Source organism: Colletes gigas, unplaced genomic scaffold (genome assembly GCF_013123115.1).
Source record: "Colletes gigas isolate AHSC1104 unplaced genomic scaffold, ASM1312311v1 Colletes_gigas_Sc00003, whole genome shotgun sequence".
Classification (NCBI taxonomy): domain Eukaryota; kingdom Metazoa; phylum Arthropoda; class Insecta; order Hymenoptera; family Colletidae; genus Colletes; species Colletes gigas.
In genome coordinates, this window is record NW_025106632.1 from 2794664 (window position 1) to 2818154 (window position 23491).

Genomic DNA, 23491 nt, shown 5'->3' on the forward strand with positions numbered 1-23491 from the left:
TTCTGGGTGATCGCAAACGAGCAAAATAATGATTGTTATTGTTACCTCTAATATATAATCTTCACGTTATATAACAATTATCGTAATACTTGTAATAATCATTGGAACACGAATGTCCAATATTGCTTGACGACAATTATATTTGAGTAACGAAAAACGGTGAGTGCTGATTGCTATGAAACACCGGGAATACAGAAGCAGAACGCAGTACCAAAAAAAGAAAAAAGAAAATTTATATGTAATGATCGTTCATTTGTTCGTTAATCTGACGATGAAATTAATCAGGAATCCAGCCATATTTTGAGACTTCTGTAACAACCGTAGACCTTAACGATTAAGATTAAAAATGGAAGCCGTGGTAGTGAACGATGGTAGAGGATCTCCTTGAAAAGGTTAAAAGCACAAGAAAATAAAAAATATATTGTCTTTCGCTGTTGTAAAATGTCAATTTCTTCGAGTTAAGACACGATCATGCGAGCGAAAATACTAGTTAAACATCGTCGAAAGATTCTATACAATTAGAGTGTAAGCAGCAGTGTCGGAGCTAGGCGTGCGATGTCCATATTTATTAAGAATTTTTCTATTTCAAAAACGTTTGTTCGTTCGTCGACCTTGTTTCGTCCTGAAACGATATGGAAAAAGAAACAAAAATTTTGCTTTCCTCAAAAATCATTGAACAAAAAAATAAAAAGTGTACGCTTTTGTAATTTAGCGAGCACGTTCGCTAACTTGTACGCGTGTGTATACGTGACATTTACTCTGTGTATGTACGTTGCATAGAAATCGAACGATCGTTCAGCAAACGTCGTTCCATATTATAGAGAGTGTTGACTGTAAAACTCGATGTATTCTGGTAAGACCGCACCAATAAAAAAAACAGGCCTAAGGTACTGCTGAATTATTTTTTAATTACAATTTCAAAATTACTTTGGAACAAAAATACTTTGTCACTATCTTAGACATAAAAATGCGAATAAACGTGGTTATCGATGCATTTAAATTTCCTTCGCGCCTGAAGAGATGCAACACGTTGACCACGCTAGCATGTGATTGCCTATGCCTATAATCACTACATAGCTACATCTGCGTTTGAAAAATAGAATTAAACCAATAAATAGCTATCGAGACATTTTATTGGTATTCTTCGTCAATAATTCGTGAAATAATGGGCACTATATAATCGCGATACGCTTTACGGTTCATCGATGAAAAATATAATTCTGAATTATAGCTTCGGGATGTGTACGAGATAAGAATTTATTAAATTCGTCATGGTCTGAAATACGGCTGTTAATTTGACTGCAAGTCTCGTTTTACGACTCGAAGACACGCATGACAGCACTGGAACAGCGTGGACGCTGAATGGTCGAGCGCAATTATAACCGCAACCTTGCTCCGTTCCAACAATTTGTACCGTTGAAACTGACGTAAGCCGACTGCAACAATTCTCAGCACGTTATTTACGTTACGTGTTCGAACCGATTAGTCGATGTAAAGCCTCGACCTACACAACGCGAAATATAACAAACATAGGAAGTAGTCTGATACAGATTTGTAATGAATAATTCATTTCTTTTCTGAGGGACCACATAAGATGAATCTTTTTTCAGAATTATTTGTAAAGAACTTCACTTCCTGTATTTTAAACTTTACTGGACCCTTTTGCATGTATTAAGTACAAGCTAATTTGATTTGAGTAAAAATATTAAACCGCCGAAAATACCGACTCTATATTTTCCGTCGAAACATAGAGAGCAACTAAATAACATTTCATTTATATTAGATAAATAAAGTAGGAACTATAAGGAAACTACAAACACACAGATTTTGAACACGAGTAGGTATCTGCAGTGTCGGTACACAGAATGCAGTTGCACTATCTAGCGTCAAGAATGGAAACTATTTCGTCACACACTTGAGCGCTAACCATATGTTGAAGAATATTAATTTTATATAAATACAATACAATAATTATTACAGCTAATATTTCCGAAAATTTAGTAGCTCATACTCTCCAATCTAAACCTAACGAACAGCTAAATAAAATTTTATTTCGATCAAACAAAAGTAGTAGAAAGCAGTAAGAAAATCACAAACACACAGATTTCGAAGTTTGCATTAAATAATAATATGTAAACTTAATTTTCTTACTCATTCCACATTAGTAATAAATCAAATACAACATAAATAAGCTCAGTTTTATTCATTTTTATGTTACGACCTAATATTTGAACAGTGCACGAGAATTGGGAGAGTGTATCCTCTAAAAAAAAGGGAAACTCGAAGTAAATCGCGTTTACGATTTCACGGCTGATAATGGAACGCTACTAGTATTGCGCTCGCGTCCTTGGTATGACGCTGCAACATTATCCTCGCATGGTAGCGATGCATTCCGGTTTTTTCCCCCCCGGATCATAAATAAGCGAATAACGCGATGAGCAGGCAGAGTCGCTTAGCTAAAACGAGTCCGGGATCTCGATGACGACACGTTGTTTCTTTCAGCTTGTTGAGCGCGTGTGCGAAACACTTGTCGCGCGTGTGCCTCTTCACCAGCTCTTTTTCGAACAGCCACTTTTTGCCAACCTCGTTCTCTCTATTCAACCACTTTTGTTCTCTCCCCCTCCGCTTTGCACGGTTTTGATCCGTGTGAAATCGAAATCTGGCGCGCACACGGATCACTTTTCATCAACCAAACTCGATAATTGTTAATAGAAATAAGAAATGAAATTAATTTTGTTATTGGTCTCAATATTCATGTGGTAATAATAATTAATATTATTTCTATTTTTGTGGATTCATAGACATTCTTTCTTCGTATCAATGAATAAACGACTTCTCATATGACTAATAATCAACGTTTTAACGATATTCATATCGTCATTATATTAAACTACAAAAACAGGAATTTCATACTCCAAACAGACAGCAAATTTAATTTAAGCGATTCGTTTCGTTTAAGGATCTTCAAATCTGGAATAATAATAAAGGAACAAACACGTAAAATTCACGAGGACAGTTTATCTTCGAATTGTGTTTCTGTCCGAAATGCACAAATAAGATTGAAGCGTGCATCGCGACGTTTTGTCAAACGGTTAATGTTTCTTCGTCGCTGTGACAAACAGCGCTCGCAGTAACAGATTCCATTCTCTGTTTACACTTTTATCGATATCGCTTATTAAACACTTGCCGTTGTCTCGATTATCACGTCGCTCTTCTTTGTTCCGCTCCTCCGTCAATTTTTGTCTTTGTCTCTTGTGACGCGCACCAGTGGCGTGCCACATGTATAATGGCATGCCTATCTTCCCCACTCCTAACGACTTTAACAGTCTGTGAATTTTTCCATATGTACGAAATTCGAATTCGAACTCGTCTTTAGGTAACCATAACTTTTTTCGATATTTCCCTAGAAGAACTGTTCATCTGTAATAATTTATTAAACAGACGTCTGTAACCAAAAATATAATTAGACACACTGTATAATTAAAAGTCATTGTTGGAGGTTCAAGCTTACAGCTTTCATCTATTATAGTAATGAAAGTGGAACGATTATCTCTCGGGTTTCATCCATCTAATCATATTCACCCTCTCAAATTTCCTCACCAATTACATCTGGTTGCATTTACCTTTCCCACCCTTCGCAAACACTTAGCCAATTCGACGCCTATATCCTCCCACTCTAATTAACTATTGCTAACCAAACCAACCAGTGTTAATCCTCGCTTATTAAAACCCTCGATTCTCCCCTTCCGAGCCATCCACCCCCTTTAGAGCTCTAGGGGATGTTCTTTCCCGCATGACATTAAGGGATTTCAGTGCTCCAAAAATTAGTGAAACATTAATCAAACGAAAATGTATTATTTGCTATTTTTTATCATAGTTTCACTCCTAATTAACCTTTATTAACTGTTGAACTAACTTGTATTTGCCTTTATTTACCGAAACCCTCGTCTTCCTCGAGTCTCCCTCCTCTGTTTGCTATCGAAGAACAAACTGTCTATCATTTCGCTGACAGCCGGAAATTAACGTCATATAGTAATTGTAATCAATAAATTGTGATTAGCAAAGTTTTTTCTCGATATTAACAAGGTGCAACCTTTACAAAATGATGCAATATTACATCCACTAAAATAAAAGATAAACCAGTCAACTAAAACAACATGGCCAGTGACCACCATGGCAGTCAAAGCGTTAAGGGTTGGAAATGAGATTTTCCTAACTTTCGTCGATCGACTGCCCTCCATGGAGTCGTGGTTATTAATTGTTTCGAATCAAACCGACACGCGCTCATCTTCGTTTATTAAAATCCTCCTCTTCCTCTCTGTCTAACCCCCTCCAACCACGGTAATCGTCCCCTCTTCGTCCAGCAGGAACGATCTGTCCTCTATTTGCTCAGTTGCGTGTTCCCTCTCTCTTGGCACGGCTGACATTCTCCTCCAGCTCGTTCGCTCTAGCGACGACTGCCACTCGGTTGTCCATCGTTCTCGTCCGTCGTCCCTTAGTTCATCTGCTCGTTCGTTTTGCGGCCAGTCAGCTCGGTATCGCATTATGCTACGGTCACATCGGTGCCCGTCAGTGCTTCCCGCTCGTGCTTTCCGCCGGTGCAGCCTCGACGACGAGCCGCTACCTGGAATCGGTGCAACGTGACCCGCTGGCATGCGTCCGCCAGGAAAATGGGGAAAACCGCCAGCAAGCTGAAGTCAAAGAGGAGCCAGAGTCAGTGCAGACTTTTACTTTCTATTTCCTCTCTCTCTCACTCCCTCTCTCTGTCACTTTGTCTTTCTCGCTATTTCCATTCGTCGCCTTGCAACGATACACATTTCGATTTAGCTCCGTGGATCTAATTCGATCCCCGCAATGCCCGTGGATCTCGACCTCTCGATCCCTCGAGACTCCCTTTTAAACGGTGAAAAGTTTCTCGTGCGATGTTCCTTGCGAATTTTCGTTTCTGGTGGCACAGTGCAGTGATTCTTAACGTTTTCATCGAGTTTACTTTGTGGGAGCTTTTGCTCCGAAGGAAGCATTAGTTAAAATTTATTTTTATTTATAATATATTATTAAAGAACTGTTGAAAACAAAATTACGGTGCACTTTATTCGAGTCTGAACGTCTCGCTTAAAAAATCACACGACGATTGAATAAATTTTACTATTGATAAAAAAATGTTACTTTGAATGTCTTCTACTTAATGAGTTAACCTGTGCTTGTAAACTCTATTTTACAGAGGGAAACCTGTTTTAATTTAAATGCGTTTAACGAATGAAATAATTCGAATAAATATTACAAGGATGACACATTAAAGATTAGTGTAACGGTTATCGATTCAGTGCTGCACGAGGCGATTCGCGTCGAGTGTAATAAGTTGCTGAGATCCAAGATTCAAGGAGCACGTGTCTGAATGATAGAATCTCGTCTCGAGGTTGCAGCGAGAGATCTCGCGCGCGTATGAGAAAATGACGTTGAATCACGTACTCCAATGAGAAGATAAAAATTCTAATAACAAATCTTCGGAGTGTTATACGACGTATATAATCTCCAGAGTGTTATAGGATATGTTTCATCGCGCTGTCTCATCAGCAAAATTGCAAACTTTGAGCAATATTATCGAGTATCTTCGCTCACCCACGTAAATCTATTTCTAAACCTCGATAATTCAAATTACCACTGATTTCTATTTCCTGGGACTAATTACTTTCGGGAAAGCGGGTTGTAAGAAAACTGTGACGCGCGAAAAGGTTATTCTTGATGGCCGCATTATTAACTCCTCGTCAAACAATACATACTTTCCAACTCGATGCAGGAAGACATATTAGATGTGATTTGTTAGGTCGTACGTTACGTCTCGTAAAAAATAATCAACGCTTTCAGACAATTGTTGCTGCAGGAATTTATCTGGTACGTAATCAATTTAACTTTCGGATAAACCTTCACTCGTAACGGATCATTAGTATCTTAACAGACTCCAATACTTTCTTACGCAAAAGTTAATTCGGTTTAGAATCGGAAAAGGCACGGTGTTTTCTTCGCGAGGTTTCGAAGTTCGCGTCGCGGAAACGGACTCGTTAGACACGGTTTCTATTAAATTTCTTGTGCAACGCGAGCCAGATAAATTGTTGCAAATACGATCATCCCGTTTGGCAAACAGTCGAAACGAGATAATGGCAATTCAGCTCGCGAAGGAGCGTTTATCGTCGAGCGAAACGCCTACGGTCCCGATCGCCTCGCGAATCGGCGTGCAAAACACGTGTAGAATCGCGTCAGTGTTTTATTTCAAAATCGAAACTGGTACGAAGTATGCTAAACGTAGGATGTAGGTCGTGCCGGTGGTACCTTTTTATGCGACCTCGCGGCTGATAAAGAGTCGTTGTGCAGGCTGTAGCGACCAATAACTCGCGACGTTTCGAAAATATCCGCCAACAAAAAAAATTTATATACATATTGGGAAACCATGGCGTTACGAGTTCTTGGATGTGTTACATTTTTTGTTTGGTGTCCCGTGTAAATACAGAGACGTAGAAAGCGATTATAGGCCGCTTTTGAAAAAATTACGTGACTGGAATTATTCATTCGTAGTCCAGTCTGGTCGCGAATAAATCTGCATAAACGATTGTAAATAAACACGAAATGGTATTACGTATGGTGGAAATTTTCTAAAATTTCAAAATTCTACGCGGAGACCTTTAAAACCGAAGTGTTTCAAATTATAATGTGCGCGTTTTTAATAAATAAATGCCGAAGAGATATAGTTTTTAGTTTTCCTTTACAATTTTCTATGGTATGAAAATCTTTAGAACGCTTATGTTAACACAAACTCTGTTCACATTTGCAAAAGTAACATCGACCACACGTGTTTGCACAAACTTTTCCCACCAGTGGAAAATTGTTTATCATTCGTGCAACTTTTCTCGATTATTTTCGTTCACGATTTCTCCCCGCCGGTATCGAAAATCACGGGCGACTCGTTCGGCCCTGTCAGCTGTGCACAAACTGGGTCCAATTGAAATTCCTGTCGCGAGGTAAACGCGCATATAATTACGCGGCCACGGAGGAAACGGGGGGAGATCTCGTCGCAACGTTACACGCACGTGAATAAAACTTTTCGAGAAACGCGCGGAAAGAACCGCCACCAACGACAAAGAAAAATTCAATCCTCTCTGGAGTCAAAAATCCGAGCATCGAACGCTGATCTATCTTTCTTATTGCCGCAAGATCGCGTCAAACTCACTGTAAACATCAAACACGGAATATTTCTGAGCAACAAGTAGTAGAAACTTCCTGTAATTCGTTAGAAATGAGATTTGACAGAAAAACAATTTGAAATCTCTAGCTTGACTAAATTGCAGACATAATTTTGTTACTATTAAATGATCATTTGTTATATATAGATTAAGAAAATTAACACTTTGAACACCTAAATCTAGCGATGACTACGCTTAAAATCGTATCGATATACTCGTGTGCAATATTGTTCTCGTTGCAAGAACCCCGTGGCTGCTTCGATCGAAGCGATCTTCTAACGATAAAGCAAAGAATTCGAAAAATTTTGCTTTTCTTTTTCGGTAAGTCATTAGTAACCTGGGAGACGCCATCGTCCAAGTGCGTGGCAAAGATAACGCCGAGACAGTGTTCGTAGCGCGTGACATGCGTGTCTCGTGTGTGGATAAATTGTGCGAGGCGATCAGGGGCCAAATAATGAAATGCATGGCAAGCAGCCTGGAGCCTGCTGGAAGCGAGCTACCGATTAACGTTCAACGAAACAGACGACAGATTCGATACACCAATGATTCTTAAAATGAACGTCTCTCCAGGGTTGGTGTGTTCATTTTACGTGCAGCAGAGACGAAATTCGACGACAGCTTTATCGTTTTTTAAATGTCGTCTCCGCGGCTTCACTGGGAGATACGAATGTTCAATTTACGAATCACGCGTTCATTTTAAGAATTATTATTGGTAGTCATTTTTTAAACATCTTTCGCGCTTCATTGGGCCCAATGGAGAATCCCTCCAGTTTTGAGGAGATAGAAATGCTTTATTTACGAATCACGTGTGGGTGATCATTTTAAGAATCATTACTGCAGACGGAGGGTAGCTAATCGGTGGAAAATATTTCCAGCACGTTGACGGTTCGTGCGTGTGCTCGCTCGACCTCGGAAACGGCGCCTATCGCACCTTTTTCGGTCGATAGTGCCTCTCCAAACGTTGCATAGTTATCTCTGTAAACGGCGACCTTATCAGCGTCGCCAGGTATTATGTCGGCGAGAGCGGCTCGCGACGCAAAACACACCTGCATTCCGCTATTCCGCTCTTTCGAACTCGCGACCACCGCACACGAAGTCGCTCTTCTCCCGCCGCTCCTTTTCACTCACTCTCTCTTTCTCTCTCTCTCTCGAGTGTTTCCTTATTGTCCTCCCGTTTCGAGAGACCTCAGTCCTCTCCCAGCGGGGGATGTCCTTTCCTTTCTTTGTCCTTTTCTCCCTGGGCACACCATTTTTCGACCGACAACCGATCTATGGACGACCCGAAACGCAAACTTGCACGCTGTTTATCGCATCGACTGCCACGTCATTCGCAAGATTTTTCACCAAGGAGCTAAAAAAATTAATTCCCAAGATTAGATGTCAAACAAAATGATAGGAACTCTTGAAATTTAGGCAATAAAAAAATTAATTCTATGACATATTCTGGGTATGCTAGTCTCCAATTGTCTGAAGTCAAAGTTGGACATCGGGAAAAGTGCATAGAAAACAACGGAGATTTTTAATAAATATAAACTCTCTGTTTTGTCTGTTAACCCTTAATGAGTACCATGGGTGGAAATTTGTACTGTATCTAATTTTTCATTTCCAATATTACAACTCACACAATATTGTAATTATAATGTATGGGTGCAAATTTATACTACCACTAGTATAACAATAAAATATCGCAAATAGCGAAAATTTTGAAGACGACCGAATAATATAGCCCAGACCCGATCGGATACAAGTTACGAGGATGTAATGTTCGTGTCGAAAATAGAATTACCGACTGTAGATCGCATCGCGTCAGGTTTTAAGCCTATCCTGGTCCAAGTTTAATCGGAATCGCGCACGCGGCAACGAGCAGACAGGACCGGGATTTATTTATATACCAAACGCAGGTCGTAGAAACGAATTTACACTTTCCTACCATGCTTCGTCGCTTTATCAAGCTCGAGCGAAAGGGTTAAGGGGCAACGCTCGTTCGAATCCCGACGACGGGAAAGGCTGTCGAGAACAGGTTTATATCTGTGCCCGAGAAGGCGAGCGAAGATAAACGGATCGAAGCGAAAGTGAGCCGAGGACTTCAGTTTCTGGCCAACTGTTCGAAGGATCCGCGCGTGGCTTGCGCGAAAGACGCGCGTGTCGCTGGAAAAAGCCGAAACCGTCGAGACCGAAACGACTTGTTAAAAAAAATGGACCCGAACGGACCCGGAGATTCGGGAGTCGATCAACGGGAATCGAACGGGCCCGAACGGACTCGTTTGGCAATGTGCGTGGTCGGTTTGCTGCACCTGTGATCGCGTTTGGCGTGACCGTGCACGGATTTCAATGGGAGATAAATCGCGTCGCCGAGTAACGGATCCTCCGATACAAAGTGCAAACTTTTATCAATCGTAATTCGTAAGCATTCGAGCTTAGAGGAGAGGTTTGGCGACGTAGGAGCCGGATTCGTGGAATTTACGGTGGATATTTGATGGGAGATAGCACAATGGATAGCGAACATACGGTTGCAACGGAATGAGATAGGAGATAGGGAGAAGAGAAATATCGAGGAGCGTTAGCGAAGGATAGAAGAGACTATTGAGATCGGGGGAAATTGAAGAAGAACGTGATATAGTGGTGTTTGCGAAAACGTGAAAAATTAGATCTTGCTCCGGAGTTTCTGTTTGATAAATTATGAATCTTTGTAATTAAATATTATTATAGAAAGTAAAGGACTTCGTAGAGTTAGTGTTAATCGTGGTGAACAAGTGCGTACGTGACTACTGAAAATTTGAAAAAAATAATCATTAATACTTTGAAGATTCGAACAAAAGACCTGTAACTGACACTATTTGAATATTTTTTAAATCGAGAAAGAACTTGCTGTGCCCATTAGAATATAATTACAATGGACAGGTATAGTTAACACTTATTTAAAAGTAAAAGTTAACTGTGAACAAGTTGGTTACTGTTGTGCTAATGGAATAATTTAAACAATTGTGAAACCTCTTTCTGTCGGTAAGGACGACGATGTGACAGTTAATGGAAAACGCAATGGAGGGCAGAGTCGTCGTGAGAACGAGAAACACATCAAACCTCGCGATTAAGCGGTTATCGGTCACGCGTTGCTGAAAGAGCGAAATACGACGAGCGAGGCGCTGGAAAAGTCAGATAAAAAACATCGATCGTTTGGATACGGTGTCGATAAACGTTCGGCGCGATGGTATTCAGTCGCGATTGCAGATTGTCGCGGGTCAAACGGCGTCGATCTCGCGCTTGGAAGTCGCGACGATTCGCTTCGTGGAAGTGTGCGCTCCTCGTTCGCGTATGAATAAATATCGATAGAAATAATTAACGAACAGAATGCGCGTTCAGTGACGCAACCGGTCGACGAGAACTTAACCCGCGAGTTGTTGCCGGATTGCAATGATCGAGAGCGACAAGGATCGCGCGCGGAAAAGTTCAGGCATGCGTGAGTATCGGGGATTTCTAACAAAAATAATTGGAACGAATTATATTTTTGACGAATTAGATCTTTCTGATTGTTATAAGAGTACACGATCAATTTTAGAAATAAAAAAAAATTATTTTGATCGAAGTTTCTTTTCGTTATTTTTGTTCGATGCTTGCGTAGACGAGGTTCCTGTAAAAAAGACAGTTTAACGTTTGTGTACCAATACCTTCGAAATAATTGGCATTCTAATATTGCCCAGGCATATCATGGAGCTTCCGGTTTCCATCAATGGTCACCCTGCAAAACCTAGGCGCCAGTGGCCGTCGTCGAAAGAGAAACGGCATACCCTCTTCAGCCTCTTGTAAGGATCTCCAGCAGAAGCGACACACGATCCACCTACAACCGGAAGTGATTATTCAGAAGGAACCTTCTCTCATCGTGACGCCACTGTCGCCGGAAGATCTAACCGAAGAAAGCCCAAGGTAACCGCAAGCGTGTCCAGTGACCACAAACCCATTCGTTTAATATCGTTTTCTTACCTCGTTAACGATTCTTCTTCTGCGTATAAAGTTCGTCTGAATATTCGTGCTCCAAAATGATGCTTCAAAGATTTTCAAAAACCTATAGTCTCGGTTATAGTTTTGGAGTATTTATAATGAAACTTGAAGTTTTCTATACTTACGTGTCTAAGGGATCTCTGTCGTTGGGACTTTCCGGTTTCATAAACCCACGCCTCGAGAATCCGCGTGTATCTTTGGAAATCTGTTGCTCGGGGAATTCGCGTTCCCAGAGATACTAATCTGCGACACCTTTCATTTCACGGGCCATGTATATGCAAATTTTATGCACGAGCTTAAGAGAAATGGGAATAGATTGCGGACCGCAGGAGTCGAGGCCTTCGAAGGACTTTTCCGCCGGCGGTCGAGATTCTTCTGTTATAACTTATGAATTAGCCTGTTCGAGGGTACGTCATGATACCGGCCCGGGAACATAATGGAGCCGGCAGGTCCCGAACCGGTTTTCCTCGATCTTCGCCTTCAAAATGACGTTCTCCCTCGGACCAGAGATCGCGGGAATCCCGTGGCGGAAAAAAAAGGTTAAACGGGGGAAACTATAAAGCATTCCACGATAGTTATTTCATAATCTCTTCGAGAATCTGGTCCCGGACACTTTGATCCGATCGTTGTCTCGGTGTCGTCGAACATTCTACCAGAGATTTATCTGAGCATCGAGCTCCACGATACGATTGGAAATTGTTTATATCGATAACTGTCTCGAATCGCGTGAATTTAAAACACTCAAACGAACGTGTTATCAACGCGTTCCAAATTAACGCTGAATTTTATAAGTTTGTGTTCCATCGAGTACCGAAATTAATTTATCTTCGTGATGAAGAGTATTACTGAGGTATCCCGGTGCACCGTAGTCTTGGTTGTACATGCTTTTTCCAAAAATCAGCTGCAAAAGCAGTTGCAGTGGCAGCAAACATTTGCGTTCTCACATCTGCAATCGAATGTAATCTTATCGCCTCGATTTTCAAAGGACAGCCCTATGCCCTTGACGCGATGTAATCTTCAGACGTTCGCGCCATTTGGAGTAAAATTACTCCAGTACAAATTTCATTTCATCGGAATTCTCCAAATTTTATTCGAGCAACAAAATTAATTATAAAATTAAGATTCAGAAAGAAACAGTACAAAAATTCGTAAACTCGTTCATCTGGTCACGTTTTTGGAGAAAATTAATTTCGTGAATATTACAAATAGCAGAGTCGTAGCTTGTTTCTAGGATCCCACGTTTCGACTACTTGGACACCCCTTAATGGTCTCAGTAATTTCAATATTTCAAGGACCCCTCTATTTCGCTGAATTCGAGGGGGAGAATTTATCTGTAAAGGGGTGTTGCTTGGGGGCGAACCTTGAAACACGCTGGTGCAATCGTTGCAAATCGTGCAACTGCACGCGAGATCCTGTCGCTATGACATTAGAGCTCGCAGAAAGATAAGGCGTACGGCGAACTTCTGCGAATCGCGCGTTATCGGTTCGCGTTCTAAGCCCTTTTGCGTTCCTATTTATAACGTCGACAACTCCATGAAAATTTGCTTCGTCCTCCCTATACAAATCCTCACGATTCCCTTTTTTATTGAACTTAATCCGCACTATTTATTCTATTAATTTAATTCGTAATAATAATGTTAATTCGATCCGGTCTAAAGCGTTAGAGACATTTTCAATTTATGAGCTAGAAATAAATTCGTACCTTGTAATTCTATTGTACCGAGTATTGGCTCACGCGAGCTGCGAAATATCGGAGGAGCGAAACAAGAAACGTCGATTCTTATCAGACGTCGAAGTGACAAATCGGAATGGTTCATAGAACACTATCGAACAGTCAATAAGATCGTACATTCGATATGAAACGGTTGTGGCACGCGTTACACTGATTCAGCTTGTCGAAAGAACTATTGGAAGACAAAGACGATTGATAAGAAATACTTTGAAAGACAAATATTTTTCCATAAAATTGTTACTCCAAAACAAAAGTTCACGAAAAATAACCCGATTCGTAAGAAACCGAGAATTACAGTTTCAAATTAACGACGAAGAAACTTTGTATAAACGTTTGTCCCGTTTGGTCTTGTTACGCGCGCGTTTCGCGTTTATCGCGAGCAACGCCAACACCTGCATCGTTGCGTCCACCACTCGAAACTCCATTCCTCTTCGTCAAACAACGGCGAGCAAAGTAAACGCACAGATGCGTTTTATGCGTTCTTAGGCTCTTATCGAGCGCTTTTGTTTGACGCAGGCGCGTCGGCACCCCATCTACAACCCCTCTACCCCTTCCCAAACAGATCAATAACCCCCGTTGGTATCGACTGAACCTAACGCCGTCTGATAAGAATCCCAGACCCAAACTGGCCGTCACCGCTCGAAAATCGAAATAATATCTTCGACCGTCCCGCGTCGACGCGTTCTCAGATCGAATGCCCGATGTCGACTCGACTTCGAAAGCCACTCGAGGACCGGAGAAAACGCAGGCGTGGGTGAGAATGCGACGAGACGCAACGGGTGGCGTCTCAGTGACGTACTAAGTGCACCGAGAATACACCCCTCCAACTCGTCAAATTCGAAATTCTTGAAAAATTTTAGAACAATTATCGAGACAGTTAAAATTTTTCAAATACAGCTTCTTATCTTAGCAACAATAGTTCTGTACTATATTTACGCTCGCTTTTAGATCGATATCTTATCTATCACAATTTTTATGCACTTAGACTTGTAACGCGTAATAGTATCGAATACTTGTTTTAATAATGAATTATAATCACTCACAAAGTGCAAAAGAACATCCGCCAATCGTGGAAGTGTTAATAACAAAGTTCTTTAATATCTGTTTTTTTAAATCATCCACAATACTTTCGTGAAAGTAACATTAATGGATCGGCGAGGTTTTCCCGGTGAAAATGAGTCCAAACACGACCATTTTTAAATTTTGCAAACACTAGCGCCAAACGTGTATCATTAAAAGTAGTCGTAATCGGGTCATGTTTGGATTCATTTTCACCGGAAAATCCTCACCAGTTAATTGATAATACTTTCACAAAGATATGATGGAATTGGGTTTAGAAACCACACTTTGGTTGTACCTCTTTAAACACATTTCTTCTCGCAGTAAATGAATATTTACTTCAGATATAATTTCACTAAAGTGGTATCATCGATATTGTCAGTCATACATGATATTGATTCAACATACCATAATAATTGTTAGTCTCGAGTAAAGGTAAGCCTTCTTCAGAATGCATAAGAGAACCTACACAGAAAAAAGAAGAGAAATTATTTTAAGTATAGCATACCAATATAATGAATGGTCTGTTGCACCAGAATATCCTCAATCTGCCCATATCTCGACTACCTTAATCGCTAAAAAAAACCCGGTACTAAACCTTGAAAGAAGTTCGTCGACGACCCTAAGCCACGAACATCTTTCGAGGAGACAGTGTGCCGACCTTTACCGAGTCTCCCCGCAATCAATGGACACAAAATAAATTTTCTCGACGATGCACGCTGGGAACAAAGAAATCAAGAAAAGACAAAGGCTGTTCTAAACAGTCCCGAATTAGAAAATGCTTTCAGTCACGGAGAAAGGAAAATATTTTGCTTGGCCGTTGCAACGACGCAGCGCGAGTCGAATTCGTCGGTCCATGGTTCTATTAATACCCAGCGGGGTGCCCCTCGAAGTCCACCAAAAACACGGCCCTGTACGTGTCGTAGGTTTCCACGCACATAGTTCAGTGGGGTGCGCGCGCTCGGCCCGAGAGCCGTGTGGCCAAACCCTATCCGTCCCTTAGACATCTCGCGAGTCGAAGAAAATTCCGAACGCGATAGGGAAAAGTATTCCGTTGTTGCCGATTCTCGGGGGTGGTTCGAGGCGGAAGGGTGCATCGGGACGACATGTGACCGATCCGTCGTGAAAATTTGCATTTTCGACGCAGGTCGTCGGAGGTAAAAGCTGAAGAGGCGGAGGAGGAGGCGGCGGTGGACAGAAGGGAGCACCGCGACGCGTGTTCCAGAGAATCTGTTGCGAAAAGGGTTGACAGCAACGACTACTCGAATTTACCGATGGTGAGTGACATCTTTCAGTACCTGAGTCACAAATATTTAACGTTTCAAGTTTCTCGCGGGGCGTAAAATTTTATAGTGACAGTGATACGTGACGGAATGAGAATTCGTTTTTTACCACCACCCTAGCGAGAAGAAATTTTTAATTTGCCTTTGAATAAACGTTAAACTTGTATACTAAATCAGAGTTAGTGAAAAGCACTTCCATTAGAGTATATCTGAATTTTTGAAAATATTTGAATTATCTTTCTGAACAGTTAAGTAGAATTTCACAATGAATCAAGTGTTTTGTGTTAAAGATTTAATTGAAGCAATAGACCTCGAATTCCTCCGAGGTACTATTATTAATGGTCTGATTGCTAGAATTTTCTGTCAATCAAATAATTCTCAGCGATCATAATTAGGTCGTTCATACGCTACCGTCTTTATGATCCAGCCTTCACACGTGACACGTTATGTCAGTGATAGTTCGAATGCACACACGCGAACGCTCTCGTCGCGATGATCTCTTTACGAGCGAAGTACTCAAGGCTGTTCTTGTTAAGCCAATTTCGTAGTCTCGCAGAGTCGAGTCACTTCTTCATTGACTGGCACGACTTGCATGCACAGACGTACGAAACAATCGTATAATTTTTTTTCATAACACATATTCTATATCAATTGATGACCATATTTTGCTTTACAAGAAATTTTGACGGTCAGATCTTGCTTCTCACTTGTTTATTGAAATAGATCAATCTTTTATCCTAAAAGATATCAATTTTAGTTAATATAGCAACAGATGAATGTATATACTATATTAAAATAAACACGCCTATGTTTCGATGTTATGCTAGGTCCCCTTCGGTGCGTAAACCTAAACTATATATAGCTGACACACTTTTCGTACTTTTACTATAGCATTAATGAAACAACGTGCAAGTTTATTTCATTCAACTCCATCAACTATTAAATGTAATTTTTATATAAAAATGATGCAAAAATGTATCGATGTAAAGTACTATGACAAGTAGAGCTCATTCAAGGTTGAATCGCTCGGATAAATTTTAATGCAAGCGCTTGATTCGAGCCGTGCTTTGCAACGCTAATTTCTAGAGCGCATCGCGAATCCCCTAATTTACGTCTGTCATTCTCGGATGTCTAATTTAGGAGCCACCGGAAGAGTCGACGCGTAAACTCTTGGAGCGGGAACTTCGACTTCTGGATCCCAGGGATCTGAGGTCTCATGCTTGGTATCACGGTAGCACTCTTCGTGGTGGCAGAAAAGGCGCCGAGGCGGAAGTGCCCAACGATGGCGACTTCCTGGTCCGCGATTGTGCCTCTCAACCCGGAAACTACGTCCTCACGGTTCGATGGAAGGGTCAACCCCTTCATTTTGTCATCAACAGGGTAGGCCAAATTGTGTTTTTATTCGTTTCTACTGCAGGAGCTTGCGAATATTTGTTGAAAATCTAACGATGATAATAAGGTTGGAATTTTACACGAGACTAACGATAGTTTCGATGCTATGACTCGATGAAATTGCATACAACACCCCATGTGGGATTAAAACGAATGCAAGAGGGAATAGTTTAATTGCTCGAAGATTCTAAACCAAAGTCCTGGCTGTCAACAGGTTGTGATCCAACCGGAGACGGTGTACGAACGGGCGCAGTACCAGTTCGAGGATGAGGCGTTCGACACTGTGGCCGACCTGATAACCTTTTACGTCGGCAGCGGGAGACCGATAAGCCAAGCGAGCGGTGCCCGCATAATCACCCCAAAGCCACGATGCGTGCCTCTGACCTGCGTTTCAGGACCAGCGAACAGTCAGCACTGTTCGAGCCCCTCCTCTTCGTCCCTGTCAACCGGTTCTCCGCCTCGCCTGCCTCGAAAGCAGCAACGAAGCCACTCTTTGACCGCCCAGCATCATCCCTCGGACCAGCACGACGGTCGTCAAACGTCGAATCAACAACCATTGTCTCACGGACCAGTTCAATCTAGCACCCTGCCGCGCGTACCACCCATACAGAATCAACCACCCTCGTGTTCCTTGTCTCTGGGTCGTCAAAAGATCACCAGGGTGATCTCCGATCCTGCCCTACAGCAACAACAACAACAGCCGGTCCACCAGCAGTCTCTGAACCACCAAAATTCTCTGGGAACGGCTCCACCGAAGCCGCCAAGGGTACCGTACGTTCCTAATCATCAGCATCACTCTATCCACCATCATCATCACCATCATCATCATCACCAGGGATACCAGGCGTCGGGCAGCGACAGTGGCAACGGCTCCGGGGACAGCGAGTTCGAGACGAACAACTCCGGGGGCACCAGTAACCCGTCATCCTCGGTTCCCATCAAAGGAGTCGTCATTAGGAGTCACTATACCACCAGCAACGATGGCACCAACGGGAACAGCGGTAACGAGTACGAACTGTCCACCGAGGAGCAGCTGGTGGTGGCTGCTCCATCCTTGGAGATCACCACGTCGTTGGACATCGAGGGATTCACGACCTTTCTGTTGCCATCCGGTGACCACAGGCCTCTAGACCCCACCGCGTTGAGAGGAGTCTCCGGACTACTTCTCGACTCGGCACCCAGGGTTCTAGCCTCGCATCTGACCAAGATCGATCTAGAGCTGGCTCTTCAACCCGGTCCTGGCAACAGAAACGGCCTCAGCGGCATCGAGCTGGCCACCTTGCCACACGGTAGACAGGCCAGGATGGACCTGATCGAACGGTCCGAGTGCTTGAAACTCCTAGTGGCGGTGACCGTGCTGGCTGGGGCCACCGCGATCGAACGAGCAGGCACCATCAGCAAGTGGATCAAGGTGGCTATCGATACCAAGACGGCGCTGGGCAACCTCTACGGTTTTTGCGGCGTGATGCTGGGTCTGTGCCTGCCGCAGATCCAGAGGCTGGCGAACACCTGGCATCTCCTGAGGCAGAAGTACACGGACGAGGCGTTCAGCTTCGAGGCGAAGCTCAGGCCCACGCTGAGAGCCATGAACGAGTGCACCAACCCACAGGCACCCAACACCACGCTGCCCCATTTGTTGCCTATAGCGTTGTTGGGGGATCGTGGACCGGAGGATGTGCTAGGTGCGTTACCAACAATTCGTTTCTACTTTGTTTATCGAGTTCTTGCGTTATTGGAACTTGGAGCGCTGGATTTCTGTTTTTTTTAAATTAAATTTGTCGCTCTTTTCAGGCATGGCAGCTCCGTCTGGCCTCGCGGGCGCCATTTTGTCGCCTTGGGAAAATTCCGCCCCCGATTGTGGTCTGTCTATAGTTTGGTCGCATTTGGAATCGGCGCGGAGGATGGCCGAGAACTTGCCGCTGTTTCGTAGAAATGCTGAGATAGTTTTGGAGGGTTCGAGGAGCGACGAGCTGCTGTCGGACGCGTTTCGAACCGAATTTCATATAAAATTCCTATGGGGAAGTCGAGGCGCGACCGTGGCGCCGGAAGAGAGACACTTAAAGTTCACGCAAGTTCTGGACGCGATGTTCGACAAGTGTTCGTCGAACGAGGTGACGGCCTAAACGCGGCGACCAAAGGACAGATTATTTTAGACGGAACCGCGATGCGCGTGGCTAGTCCTTCATTTTTAGAACGACTTTTTTGCGATCGCCTGAAAGGAGAAAGGGACCCCAACGAATTTATCTTTCGGTTAATTTTTACGTGCTCGTGTAAATTATGGTTATGTAATTATGTAATTAAATCGTTGTAATTAATTGTAATTTCTACTATACGTACGGTAGTCTAGTTCATTTGGCGAGGTTTGATCCGCGACGGACGTATTTAGTCGACCATGTGTTTTCCGATTCGAAACTAACCGCGACTGCCAATTTTGCACAATTTTCACGAGAAGCGAACGGGCGTTCGTTTTTATAGAAATTTTTTCGTACCGAATCGTAGCTCGTAAGCAAAGTCCGTGAACGTGATTCCTCCATCGCGACGAACGACACGATTTTATCGCGACTACGAGAGGAGGACGAAGCGAGCACACGTTCGTCGCGATAGTTCGATCGCTCGCAGCGCCGAGAAACAATCAAAATAAATAGCATTTACGCGACTGGACGTATAATCACAAACGTAATAAAACGCGTCATATTTAGCGGAGTAACGATTCCAGGATGTATCGAGATACATACCTTTATTAACGAACCCGCATTTACTGTCTCGCAATGACTGGCGACGATATAATAATCAAATCGAGTTGAACTATCATGTACTTAATTTTAACTGACTCTATATTCGGCCAATAATATGTTGTAAATGTTGTTGACATTTGTTCACACTTAATAATATACGAGAACGAAAATCAATGTTGCGTGCCTTTCCTTACCCCATTAATTTATATTTATAAAAGACCAACATCGAATTTAATTCTCTTTAAAATTGATTGAGAATATTATTTAAAAAGATTTCAATTTCTTTGATATATGTTAAACGTATATTAAAGCCCACACGAAAGTCTATAAGGTGTAAGCTCCACTCGTATACCTCGCCTGTGGTAATGTTTTTACTCTAGAATTTCACATACGCAATTTACCATATGGTTGCCAGACAAATTTACACCCTCTTCAAATCTTTGCTTCAAATATTAACAATCACCGCGTGTCAACTGGTCAATTGACAGGCATGCATTACATCAATCTTCTCAAATTTCTACGTATGTCATAAGAAAATGACAGACTCGTATAATCAATAATGCATGAAATCTTAATATTTTAAGAACCATCGTCACCATCTCTTTTTCTAATATCTCAACGATTTGACTGAAGATATTTTTTCAATATTTGCAAGAACATCTTAGCGAAATTTCAGAGTATTATTCACAAACTTTAAAATGCTTTCTAAATATTCCTAGTACATCTCTTCCCATCCAAAGTGATCTCGACGACAGAGAATATGCAAAATCAAATCTAAATACTTAGAAAAAGAAAATGTGAATACATTAGTTATTCTGTACCAAATAGGTATCGCTGACAAAATATCTAGAATAGAAATAAAATTTGAACAGCTACACTTACAGAACTTAATTCATGGGCCACAATTATTTAAATATTATGAATATCTAGACACTCACCTAATTAATTTAAGCAGCAATTGGCCATCTTTTGTGCACCCTAACACTAGGTCTTCGTAATTAATTTCTTGACTAAAGATTAGGATCAAGTACGACTAACAGTGGTATATAATATCTTATATTTTAGATCCAATTCACACTCTCCGTCAAGTATACCAAAACAGACTTTCCGTCGAACCAGTTTGCCTTCATATTAAAGCCAGAGACCGAGTACTACCTGGCTGAGTCTATACTCAAAGAATGGCGTGGAGGGTCTGTGGTACCGAGAGACGAAAATGGCACTGGTGGGATCCACCCCTTCGTATCGTTAACAATTCGTTTTGCCGGGATATTATTATAGGACCACGCGCTCCAATGTCTTTGCTCCAAGATATTGCCTTTTATCCCCTACTTTTTATTCCCTAATATTAACTACCGCCGTGTGTCAAACCGATAAATTGACAGGCATGCATTACGACAACCCGTTCGAATTACTACAAATATGAGGTAGATAAGAAAATGACAAGGTTCGATACTGCGAGTCCTACGTTCTGCGAATCAAGAATGTATAGAGTACCCTTGCTATTATACGTGCAATCGTCACTGTAGGATCCCACGCAATTTGACAGAAGGCATTTCCTCAATGAATATTTCAATTGGTCATCGAGGACTTTTAAATTTACAACGAAACGTCTCGCCGTGCGAGGAGCGAGACGATAGTTCTCTCGAAAACTATCCCCTTGCAAGCATCGCGCATCGAGGAAGTAATTAAAGTGTACGCATTCTCGTAGGGCCTCGCTTTCATTCCGCGTCGTCAGATTCGATCGATTGACACAACCATTGGAGGAATTCGTATCTGAAGAATGCCTACCAACGGTAAGATTTACGATATTTTATCTGGTTACGCGAAATAACAACGTGGCTGCTGATAAATAAATCGCTCCACGCCCTGGTTCGACGATCTATTCTTTTTAAATTTGAAAGATAGAATCTGAAGAAACACTGCATACATTCTCGTTTCATTGATAAGTAGACTGTGGATATTTATGTATTTTGTCAAGAATTTACATTTTTAAAAAACTACAGAATACACTTAATATACAAAAATATAAGAAATACTTCGAATAAGATGGAAATTATTTAGGGATTGAGACAACCCTCTTCAAAGCTCCCATTTGCATAAAGATCCTCAGTCTACTAATAAAAGAAGGGCCATTATTATGTGCAATTACTATTTATTCAATTATTTTATTTGAACTTCATTTGGACCACCAAGAATGTAAATCGTTTGCTTCAAATCATTATAATTTATATTTCACAAATATGATTCAGTGATTCAAATTGGTGGACGACGAGTTAGCAGCGCATTCGACATTTCTTATTATAATACGCTTAAAAAGTATTTGATAATTACGGGGCATTATTCAGCTCATACGGACCTGGTAAATAAAATTATCGTGACTGTGGTGGTGGGGGCTTGCGTTAGTCTTGTAATGCCTACGGTAAGTAATATTAATTCAACAATGTATACCAAAAATAGGACGCTAAACAATATCGACGAAAAATTGCTATTATTAAAATAGCCAAAAAATTACAAAACTTAGTGAATATAAATATCTGAAAACTAACAAACGTAATTCGACAGTTGTTCGCAATTTACATATCGTTCGTCGAAAATGACTTGGATGGAGTCATCGAGTGCCAACCACATTTAATTACAACCGTAACTAGCATCGTGAAATCATTAAGCCTTTATTTCAACAGACAAAATGTACGTACGCGAGCTATCGCGAGGGGAGCTTATTAAATGTAAAGTGATACGAATGAAAACTGTTACAGCTGAAAAAAATATTTATCTCTGTAAAAGAGGAATGGGATCTGTTGGAGGTAAACGGTACCGTGCACATTCTGGATGAAATAACCAAAAAGGGAAGTAAAATTGCAGAATTCTATAGAGGTAGGATGCTTTATCGTAATTTTTTAAAAAGTTTTTATTTTAAAAGGATTTTGTATAGAGAATCTTTTAATTTTTCAGGTGTATTATTGCCGGGTTTGTTATTATTTTTATTGCTTCCCTTGGTTCATCCTGTGTTGGATATCATTATGCCGCTAAACGAAACACGACCGCGACAGCAAGTATTCAAACTTTATTACTTCGTAGACAGCGACGAAAATTTTTATCCCATCTATTTCCATGCGAGTTTCTGTTCAATTGCTGCTGTACTATCGGTAATCGCTGTCGATTCTCTGTACATGGTCATAGCTCATCATGCCTCTGGATTGTTTGCCGTGTGCGGGTAAATATATTAATAAAATATAAAACAGTGCACGATATAGCATCCTTCCAATTGCATTTCATTACTTCGATACTTTTCCGGAATATTTCTGATTACTCTTTCAGTTTTCCACGACCTGTATATCGTATGTATAGTACTTGTTTCAACAGAATCCTAATATGTAGAACAATACCGTTTTCATGAATAGTTTTGGAGAAACAAACGATAGGAATAAATTGTTATACATTGAATCGTTGTACCAAAATATGCTTTGTCGAGTACTAGTGCATTTGCAATCGCTTGACGCCCACCTCATAAATCATTCGCACAACATCACGTTGGCATGAACTAAAGAATTTTATTTTCTTCCGATATTGCAATGGCACAGTTTGTTTATTCGAGTGATTCTAATGAATGCAGACATAAGATTAAGAAATCAACAGAAACTAATGGGATTACTAATGGACTCGCCGCGATTGACGGTGGATACGAAGATGCCAGAGAATGTGTGGAAGCACACAATAAAGCCATCCAGTTTGTAGCAATTAATATTAATATAGAGAAAAAAACGGATCGGACAATTTATGTTATTCGACTGACTGATTATTTTGTTGTGTTTCAAGGTTCTTCGAGTTCCTGGATAGAATAAATCGAAAGAATTTCTTGCTTCAGATCGGATTTAACATGATCGGTGTTAGCGTCACAGCTTTTCAAGTAAGAATAACTTTCCCCGACGATATTATTATTGTAGAGCTATTAAATAAGCCTGCATTTTGTTTGTTAGGTTGTTATGCACTTGGACGAACCTGACGAAGCTATAAGACACGCAATTTTCTTCGGTGCTCAGAATATTCATCTATTCTTCC

The 23491-nt window shown here is 41.4% G+C and overlaps 2 protein-coding genes across 3 annotated transcripts in view; one reads left to right on the top strand and one right to left on the bottom strand.

Annotated features, from left to right (window-relative positions):
• Window positions 1–23491, bottom strand: part of LOC122404868 — a 133582-nt gene that overhangs the window by 101668 nt on the left and 8423 nt on the right. The window lies entirely within an intron of this gene.
• LOC122404865 (SH2 domain-containing protein 3C) lies at window positions 4409–19592 on the top strand. 2 transcript variants are annotated; one of them, XM_043409181.1, is made up of 7 exons: window positions 4409–4713; window positions 10934–11156; window positions 15170–15299; window positions 16446–16685; window positions 16912–17463; window positions 17533–18379; window positions 18489–19592. In XM_043409181.1, the coding sequence occupies exons 1-7, from the start codon at window positions 4671–4673 to the stop codon at window positions 18818–18820; spliced, it is 2367 nt and encodes a 788-aa protein (XP_043265116.1). In that variant the 5' UTR covers window positions 4409–4670; the 3' UTR covers window positions 18821–19592. The 2 variants fall into 2 exon arrangements, with proteins under 2 accessions (XP_043265116.1, XP_043265115.1); XM_043409180.1 differs by having other exon boundaries at window positions 16912–18379.

Excerpts from the sequence above, each read along its gene's own strand:
- LOC122404865 (XM_043409180.1), top strand. The coding sequence starts at position 4,671 with ATGGGGAAAACCGCCAGCAAGCTGAAGTCAAAGAGGAGCCAGA. Across the intron at positions 4,714-10,933 it reads GAAGTCAAAGAGGAGCCAGA|GCATATCATGGAGCTTCCGG; the intron begins GTCAGTGCAGAC and ends AATATTGCCCAG. Across the intron at positions 11,157-15,169 it reads CTAACCGAAGAAAGCCCAAG|GTCGTCGGAGGTAAAAGCTG; the intron begins GTAACCGCAAGC and ends TTTTCGACGCAG.